The sequence below is a fragment of the Dicentrarchus labrax genome, unplaced genomic scaffold, assembly GCF_905237075.1.
Source record: "Dicentrarchus labrax unplaced genomic scaffold, dlabrax2021, whole genome shotgun sequence".
NCBI classification, from domain to species: domain Eukaryota; kingdom Metazoa; phylum Chordata; class Actinopteri; family Moronidae; genus Dicentrarchus; species Dicentrarchus labrax.
This window is the reverse complement of record NW_026136708.1, coordinates 9,139,410-9,149,464: the sequence shown is the minus strand read 5'-3', so window position 1 is coordinate 9,149,464 and position 10,055 is coordinate 9,139,410. Positions and strand designations below refer to the sequence as shown.

Here is a 10,055-nt window from a genome sequence, read left to right as displayed (position 1 = left end):
ACTAGAGGAACACTGTATAATAGGTTTAACTCGAAGGAGCAGTATGTGGGATTATTTAAATAAAAGATCTAATATTCTGTATTTGTACTGGATAATAATGTAGCCATGTATAATAATTAAAGGACCAGTGTGCAGTGAGGTTGCAGATTGCAACCAACTGAATACTACTTGCTTTTCACACGTGTAGGGGAAACTAAGGTGGCAACAAAACACAAAAAGGCCAGTGTCCGTTCTGAGCTACTGTAGAAACATGGCAGTTTAACATGCCAAATTTTCTCTATAGATAAAACGTCTCATTCTAAGGTAAAAGAAACACAGTTCTTATGTTCAGGTGATTATACACTAATGAAAAGATACCTATGAATATTATATTTAATTTCTGCGCAGAGAATTCTCCTACACATTATGCAGTGGACTTTTAAGGAAACTCTTTAGATTTGAGTTGCCTTTATGTTAGAAAAGAGTAATACACTTTAATTGGTAAATTATAATTGAATTTAAAAGAAACACATAATTTTTTTCTTCAATACAAATCACTCTTCACATTTGAGGTCCAGTACATTCAGGTAATTTATTCAGCACATGGTAGGCAGCTAAATCTCAGTATTAAAAATATACATGTGATCATCATTTTACATTTGGGTGAAATAGTTGTAGCAAATAATTATTAGTGTTTGCTTTAACTTACTATACTTTGGGTTACTTCAAGTTTGGTTTCTTCATGTTAGGATTATAGCGACATGTACTGTTGTCAGTCACAGAAACATAATGATAATTATCAGAACTTTTCTATGAGTAAAGCCCCCACATACAAACTGTCTAACCAATCACATAATTGAAGACATCAGTGTGGTGTGCAGGGCCTTTGCATGAAGCATCCGTGAGTACTGTAGGTCAAAACAAACCATAAAACACATATACACAACTATAACATGACCTTCACAATCTACACATTGCACTTACATTCTTTGTGTGTGGACTCTCCTTGCAGCAATCTGCACAAAAATCTAAATCTAAAAATCTAACTGTAATGACTGATAGTCAAGTTTAATATAGTTAGGATGTGTATGTACAGTATTTTCTTTATTCATTAATAGAATACGACATGGATTTGAATCGAAATGAACTATTAATTTAAATTATTCATAAACTTCAAATGTAGGAGATAAAAAGAGGGTATAAACTGAATGTAGTTTGGCTGCGTTGTACTATGGACCAGAGCTGGCTTTTGATACTACCAAATTTAAATAGTGCAATTGATTTATGGTTTCATTGTGGATAATCTTCTAGCATGTGGGTTTTTCATATCTAACCTGATAAAGAAAAGCATCTGCAGCAAATTGACATCTTGAAGAGACTGACCTGAAGGTTAATCGCCTCTTACCCGCCTAGCAGCAACTTGCCGCTTCATTGCACCAAGAAGCATTGTCTGTACTGTAATTGAATTCAACAATAAGAGCCAGTGGAGCCGACATGGCCGCTACTGAACACAGCAATCCTCCACCTTTGTTTACACCTCCCTCTTCAAAGTAAATCATACCTAAATCAGACACTAATAATTCAATTGAAGCTGATTATAACAATAAAGCTACCAGCAAGTTTTGTTTTCACAGTGAAGGAGTGTGCGGTCCTGTCAACAAGGACTTCAATATTTTAAAATCATAATCAACTCAAAGAAAGACAGAAAGTCTTGATGACTCCCCTCATAAGAGGGAGGGGGGGGTGAGATAAGGAGGAGAGAGGAGGGACGGTGTTTCATCCTTTTTCCGGGTAAATGACTAAACAGGAGAGGTAGAGGACAGGAAGAAGAAGCCCTCATGATTTGACAGCGCCCCAGATGATGAGTCCAATAACGGTAGCAGCTACAGCCAACACTATCATCAGGATGCATATCTTCTTCCGGGAGCTCCGCTGGGGAGAGAAAAAAAGAAACAAAATGTTTTTTACGTGTAATAAACAAGTGTAAGATATAATCTGAATTTAGAGAGAGACAGGTTGATGGTCTGAAGTGACTCACAGCCACTGCATGAATCACCTTGTGACTCAGCTTTTTCTTTTATTTTCAGCTTTACGCCTCTTTCTCTAAGTTGCAGTCACCAAAACAAACTGACTAAGAACTCGGTTACACAAGGGAGTCCTTGTGCAGGAGGTGGAGGAGTCATACACTGCTACCCCAGAGACACCTAGAGCAGCCAGTCTTGCTTACTGTAGATTTCTTAATTGGTCCACCAGTTACAAGAAAACTTCTCTAACGTTTACGCAATACATTTGAATGCCTTTCCTCTCCTTGTGCCTTTCCTCAATCCCTCTTTATGTGTGCCTGCCCTCCCTCTCTTCTGTTCATCACCCTCCATGTCCTATTGAATTTTACCTGGTATTCTGCAGCACGTGCCAGCTGCTGCGTGCCGCTCTGGACACTCACATCTGCATTCTCGACATTGGCTTCTATACTGTCTGCAGGACACACAGAAAACACACACGCATTGTTCATGCAGGAAGGTGGGACGAACGGGGGGGGGAGCACATGTCTCAAATCAAATCTACAAACATATTTTCAGTCAATAGAGAAGTAGATTGGTTAGCACAGAAAATCACTTGGAGTTCAGACTTTTTCCTTATCCTTGAATACGAAGCACAGCACTGGTAGCTTAGCTTAGCTTAGCATAAAGAGTGGAAACAAGAGAAAACAGGGAAAAAAACCTCCTAATCTAAAGGTTGCAAAGTCTACCAGCATCTACTAATGTCACATGTCAGACCTTGTTTGTTTTCAGACGCAGCCAAGCTAGCTGTTTCCCTGTGTTTCCAGCCTGAGTGCTAACCTAAGCTAACCAGATGCTAACTGTAGCTTCACGTTTACCGTGCAGACATGAGAGTGGTATTGATCTTCTCGTCGAACTCTCAGCAACAGAGAGTAATACGCAAATTTCTCAAAACACATTTGAGTAAAGCTGCCATTTCCTGCTCAAATATTTGATTAAAAACAACTATGATGATATGATGTGGGTCATCTCTATAAAGAAAAACCTGTGGTGTAAGCTTGAACGTTATATTTGACTTTTTAATGTGTTCAGGATAAGATAAGAAAATGTTTTTTTTCCATGAATAAAGGTGGCGTATGTTAGAAGACTGTTGACCCAGCACATGCTCCTGTTGTCATTAAGTAGATGTTTCAGTTGTAAGTTTGTTTGACTATTATTGGAGGAACAGACAAGTGATCTAGGGACAGGTGACAGACGCTCACCTATCATGTCTCCCTGCTCATGGACCATCATCCCCAGGTCCTTGAAGATGTCATTGATATCTGTGATGTCAGACTGAATCAAGCAACATAAAGAGAGATGGTTCATGTGAAAGGTGTCACAAGTGTGAGTGGGGAATACAGAAAACACAGAGCTGATGAGATGCTGTACATATCAGTGGCCATGCTGGTATGGACATTCTTAACTGTACCTCCAACTGCCTGATGGACGACTCTCTCTCCTGGATCAGCCTCAAGTCTTCTTCAGTGATAGCCTCAGCCTGAGCCTGAGCCTGGGAATCACTGCAAGAACAAATGTAGATTAATAATGATAATAATAACAATAATAATAATAATAATAATAACAGAAATGATCATACCGATCGTAAATAATGGACCTACCTATGGAATGGAGACACATTTCCAAAGCTGTCATCAGGCTGTCCTCCCTGTAAAAGGAAATTAGGAAGTTTGCATTAACATACTTGTGTGCTTGTTACTGCAAATATAATGCAGAGGACATTCTTTATTATGGGTGATTATGGGTAAAGCAATGTTAGTATGTACTGGGTGCTGGCCACTGGGTGCTATAAAGCCTACAGTGCCCATGGCCTCATTAATTATTTATTAAACATAATTTGATAAGTAAGCAGCACAGCTCATTGTCAGAAACGTAAGTGTGCTGACATAGAGCAAATACGTTCCTTACCAACCATTTAAAGCAGTAAGGAACTGTTCCTGCTTATCAGCATAAGCACAGCAGATACAGATACTTTTCTGTGCAGTGAGATAAGCGTTGAGGGAACAGAGTTGCCAAGCAAGCACGCTCTCCCGAGGGAACCGGTGTCTGAAACAGTCACAATTAAAGGCACTGTCTGTGGCACAGTTCTCATGTAAACGCTCAGTTGAAATAAATATGAATACACAGCTTCAGTAGAGCAACCAACAACAGAAATAGGACAGGATGCCTCATTTCACAGCTGTTGAGATGTATGTATGATCTGACAAAAGACACTGAGGGCTCTGTGTTAAGATAAAGTATCAATCTTAGCCGGATGCCTCTGTATCTTTTGCCTTGTTGAATGCTGCTTTCAACTGTTCTTACCTAAATATGCTTTCCTTATGTAAACCCTCAATATTGTTATTGGGCTATGTGGCAGAGGGGCCAGAAAAAAGACACTTTTGACAAACAAAGCTGCTATATGGATAATTGGTCACTCACTAATGTATTATTTAATCCCTGTCTATATCAAAGGTGTACATCATGAACTTGTGACCTTGCACAGCGGGTCACTCACCGACACCCTGGAGCTGGCTCTGACTCTGGCCACAAACTCTCTCTCTTTGTCGGCTGCCTGCCGCTGGATCTTTTGGAAGCTGTTCAGGGCGGCGGAGAAGTCATTCAACAGACGCTCTTTCTGTATCTTTCTCTGCCGCTGAAACACACACAGAATAACAATGTTAACAGAGAGGCCGCAAAAAAGTTTGGGAAACAAGTGTGGTACCAAACTGGTATTAACAAGCTGGGAAATTGTGACTTTGAACAGTTGAATTAAGTTACCTGGTCGGCGCCAACAGGAAGCGCACTGAATGTCTTTATCAGTCTGTCAGTCTCTTTCGCTAGCTGGTTGCCTTGCTGCTGTTTTTGTTGTCTGGTGACCAAAGACAAATATTTTTTTTACATATTCCATGAAAGCAGAGAAAAACTGGCCAGACAATATGAAAACAAACAGCTGAGAGGAGAAGTGATAGAGATTCAGATGTTGAGTTTCCAATATCTGCATTAGGTTGCATTAGCTTTAAAATGCAATATCAGTATCAATGATCTCTGGACAACTTTCAGACAGGCATGATTAAAAGGTTTAGGCTTTTCTCCAACCTCTTCTGTACTACGATGTTTACCATAATAGATCAATTATGCAAATGTGACCCCGAGCCCCCATAACTCACAGCGTCTGTCGTAGCTGGCTGCTGTCCTGCTCCGTTCCCAGCAGAGAAACTGCCCTCTGCAGCTCAGAGGCTGGTGAGGAAGAAAGACATTGTTTATCTATACTGAAGTATCTTCATGTGGCTGGACTTACGGCTGCAAAAAAACTAGTTGCCACACGTTGGAAACCTCCACATTCACTCTCTTTTCGAGCTTGGGTTTTAACATATTTGGATATTGTCTATTTGGAGTTGTCGACAGCTAGAGTCCACGGAGCAAAAGAGTCAGCAATAGAGGCTTGGCATTCACTCTTAACTATCCTCCGTGGGTTTCAGATGTAATATGTGACTGAGATATGGAGTTCTGGATCCAGGGGGTGGGTGGGTTATATTTGGGGTTTTATTTATTTATTTTTATTTTTATTATTTTATTTTATTTTAGTTGTTTAATCATATGTGTCTGTATATATGCATATGTATAGGTATGTATGTGAGTACATATTTTATGCTCTATTTTTGTAACGTGCATATACCTACATGTATTTTTCCTTTAAAATAAAATAAAAATTTGATCCCAAAAAAAAAGTCTTCATGTGTCTGATGATGTCTTCTTCTCTGAGTGAGTGAGTGGTGGTGTGTGTGTGTGTGTGTGTGTGTGTGTGTGTGTGTGTGTGTGTGTGTGTGTGTGTGTGTGTGTCTATTACTCAGCAGTGTCAGCTTCTGGATGTTGGAGCTGATGTTGTGGACCAAAGCACTGGGATCCTCTGGAGTCCCAGCATGGTAGGCCATGGTGGAGAGCTTGGAGGAAACAACAACACAGTCTGTCACTTCATTCAGACAGAGAATGTTTTACTGCAGTTATTTCAGTGTGTTCTGTTTGTTCCTTCGGGCATCTCGGCTGAAAACCATTTGGTTGGGTTTTGGTTTTTTTCCAATGACTGAGTTTCCTTGTGTGGAAGCTTTAATAGAAGCAAGTTTAGGCTATTTTACTGGCCTTGTTGTAAGACTTTTTGCCCTATGAAGACTCATAAACTCATCGCAGTCACAAGTTTAGAGTTTAGTTTCAACACTAAAAGTCCAAAAGTGACATCCAAACATATCACCCAGACACGAGTGCTGAATATCTTATCCACCTTATGACACTCAAGGGATATTTTTACGAATGTAAACTTGACCAAACTGGCCTAAACATTGACAAATCAATTGTACAAACAATGACTGTAGCAGTATGCTATCCACTTGTATGTTCTAGTGTTACGTAAAATGACATTTGGATCATGATAGTAGTCAATGAAGCAGGAGACAGGGACTTAGAGGAGGCCTAGTGTATGCCAGACAAAAAAGGACTGGGAAACACTGGACTAAAATATAGTTGTATAGCTGTAAAATAATTAGATTGTAGCATTAAAAATTCTAAAATGTCCCTTAACTGGAACTAGCACCCAGCTAACTCAAACCATTCAAACAGCCCCATGTAGACCTACATTTAACCGGTGCTTTAGGTAATTGTTGTCAGTTAAAAGCTTAAAATCCTATATATTTATTCCCCCAATGCTCTTATTTACTGTATATATAAAGCCCAGCAGGGTTGGGTGGAGGAATGTTTACTACAGCCAGTCATGCAGACTTCCTGTACTGTTGACTCAACAGGATTGAAACCATGGCCTGTATGCAAATAACCATCTGCTAAGAAACTGTCAAATGGAGTCAGCCCTGTTACTGCTAGGGGCGAGAATAATGTTAATGCTTCTTACACTGAATGACGCCTTGTCCTTTAATAATAATAAACACAACCCTCACAGTCTGTCCGTGTGTGTGTGTGTGTGTGTGTGTGTGTGTGTGTGTGTGTGTGTGTGTGTGTGTGTGTGTGTGTGTGTCCCTCTTCTTCAGCAACTGCCAGCGAGAAAAATGCGGAAATCACATGAGCTTTCCAATGAGTCGAGTTCAGAGCATATGTGATCACTGTTGAATTTAAACTCATTTGTTTAATAAGTGAACTTAATCCCAGTGTTGACTCCGACACGCAGAAGTCGTGAAGTTACAATCAAAGTCGCAGCTCAATTTCAAGACTTTTTCTCTCTCCTTTTCCCGGAGAATACATTTATTTAATTTCTTCGTTCCTAGAGATGAAACCCGGCATCATAAGATAGTGTTTATCGTGGGGATGGATCAGTATTGTCAGACCTTTCTGAATGTTCAGCTCAGTTGTGTAAAAGTTTGGACTTTACCTTTGTTGAGAGTTGCAGCAGCAGCGGTGTACTTCCGGACTCTCTGCCACTCCCCCGTCACATGATGTGTGGAGCAGTGGCGTTAAAAGCATTGGTAGGAGTTACTGTATGGGGCTGTGCTGTATGGAGCAACATAGGAAACTGAACATACATTTTCTGATTACCTTTGTTCTACATGTATTCCTGCTTACAGTACTGAATCTACTCAGCTCAGTTAGTTTCAGTTTTTCATCCAAAGATTCATAAATGCAAAAGTAAGACAGGTCTCTGTAATGGTTTGTTTTTAAATTATTTGTCAGATGTTTTACTAAAATAAAAGTAGAAATACCACACTGTGAAAATACGCCATTACAAGTAAAAGTATGTAAGTATTACTTGATTTAAAATTTACTTAAACTATCAAAAGTAAAAGTACTCATTCTGCAGTAAAGTGGTCCCTGCCAGTATTTTACTATTATATATGATATATCTGTCTGTCTCTATCTATATGGGTATGTATATATATATTATTATTATATATGTAGATTTGTTCTGTTAACATTACTGCTGCATTAATGTGTATGTTTTTCGTTTTACTGGTGTAGATGTTAAAGGTTGAGCAATACAATTCATGTATGTACAATAATGCATTTATAATAAATAAATAAAAAACATTTTTTGTTTTACTTGTGGGACCAAGAAAAATCTTAAGAATTGATTGAATTTAAATAACAAAACATGGATCTAAAAGAGACGGACAGCAATCAAGTACTGTACAATTCTTAAACATTATTAAAAGAAGTGTTGTGCTTTTTAGTCCCTTTAATCTATTTGTCACATTATTAAAATTATTAAATATGATGCATTCATTAAAATACAGTATACTAGTACAGCTTAAAAATGCTGCTTACATTTAAATGCATCACTGCAATGTATATAATACATAAAAATCTAACACTGACGGGATCATCCTGCACTTTTACTTTATACTTTTATAGATAAACTTGTACTTGAACTTATATATAATATTTTATATTGTAGTATTGCTGCTTTAACTTAAGTCAAGGATCTAAATACCCCTTCCACCACAGCTTGGATTTGTACCCTGTTTGTTTTTTCAAGACATTGCTGGGACTCAACGACCTACACTGAACAATTAAAAAATGGTCCTAGAGGGTATTTTATAAACTCATTCCTGTATTACTTTAAGAGTCAGTATATTAAAGATTTGTTCTTATTGATTACTTGATTACGAAAGATGTGAAAACTGCATTTAGACTTTTAGTATACTACAATTTACAGAACATATAATAACAGAATAAATCAATAAAAATATGGAAAAAAGATCATTAATAAAATGTTAGAGACCTTCTTTTTGTGCACAAACACAAATGTGTGTAGTCCAGATGTTGCAGAGATGTGTTGAACATGAGTGGTCCAATAAGTGCACTAAGTGCTGTTTAGATAAGAGATCTATGAGTTTATTGGGCCTCTGCTGTCATGTGTGTCCACAGATGTTTGCACATCGAGGTTCATACGGGTTAACCACACAGCTACTGTAACAAACTCCAGCTCCTGGTTATCCAACCTTGGACATGTATCTGTTCAGTGTTAGTTTGGAGACCAAAAAAGGTGCTGCGTGACTGCAGTTGGGGATTGGTGAAATTAAATTAATGTCACACAGCAATGTCAGAATAAGACCAGTGAAGTAAAAGCAGAAATACTATTGACTAAAAACACTCTATTACAAGTAAAACTCTAAAGTCAAAATGTTACTTATATAAAAGAACATAAGGATTATCAGTAATATTTACTTAATGTATCAGAAAAGTACTCTACTGCAGAATAGCCCCTTTCACATCCTTTATAGAATATTATATTATTCTGTTTTTATCATTAATGAATAAATGTAAGGGCATTTTAATGTTCTTCAATGTTGTACACTAGGCTACTGGGTGGATTAGTAGTATAATACCTTATCATATTATATAAGCATATCATCAACATCGTACTTAAGTACAATGCTCGGTGCACTTCAATCAGTTTGCAAAATAACACCATACAAAGCATAGGAGGCATATCAGCTTGAGTTGTCTTGAGTTTTCAGGTCCAAACGAGGGTCAGGTCCAGTGTTATCTTAGTCTATTGAACTGTTGAGGCCTCAATATCTGCACACCTCTCTCAGAGATTGTTGGCAAAAAGTACACGGTGGTCACTCACATGTGCAGATGTGGATTGACCGCTGCTGACCGACAGGACATAGCTCTTATCTTGTTGTCAGTCTACAAAAAGGCTGTTAAGGTTAAATGTGTGCTGTGGAGGTTCAAGTGTTAATCAGGTTAAACAGTTCAACGTGATAATTATGTTTTACTGATAGATTTAGACATGTATAAGCAGCACCTATTTATTTTTAACAGAAAGGTGATCTTGAGCATTATATTACATTGGTCATTGTAAATAACACTAGAGTCTCTTTTGCTCATCACTTTTAAATTCACATCCAATGTGCTATTGATTGGACATTCAAATTTCAGATGTGAAAAACATAAATATCAGTGGTTGAATCATGGTGAAAGTCTGTTTGTTGAGTTGACTGATTGCTCTTTAATGTTGACTTCATTCAACCTCACACTATGATCGAGTGATCTATTTCTGATAGTATTGAGCTCTATTTACACACATTA

The 10,055-nt window shown here is 38.1% G+C and overlaps 1 protein-coding gene across 1 annotated transcript; it reads right to left on the bottom strand.

Annotated features, from left to right (window-relative positions):
- Positions 1–552: 552 nt before the first annotated feature.
- stx7l (syntaxin 7-like) lies at positions 553–7,511 on the bottom strand. Its single transcript, XM_051409325.1, has 10 exons — positions 7,393–7,511; positions 5,869–5,962; positions 5,189–5,258; positions 4,800–4,890; positions 4,537–4,674; positions 3,641–3,687; positions 3,451–3,541; positions 3,242–3,314; positions 2,372–2,454; positions 553–1,911 (listed from the first exon to the last, which is right to left on the bottom strand). Exons 2-10 carry the CDS (start codon positions 5,951–5,953, stop codon positions 1,816–1,818), a joined length of 774 nt encoding a protein of 257 aa, XP_051265285.1. The 5' UTR covers positions 5,954–5,962; positions 7,393–7,511; the 3' UTR covers positions 553–1,815.
- Positions 7,512–10,055: the final 2,544 nt, after the last annotated feature.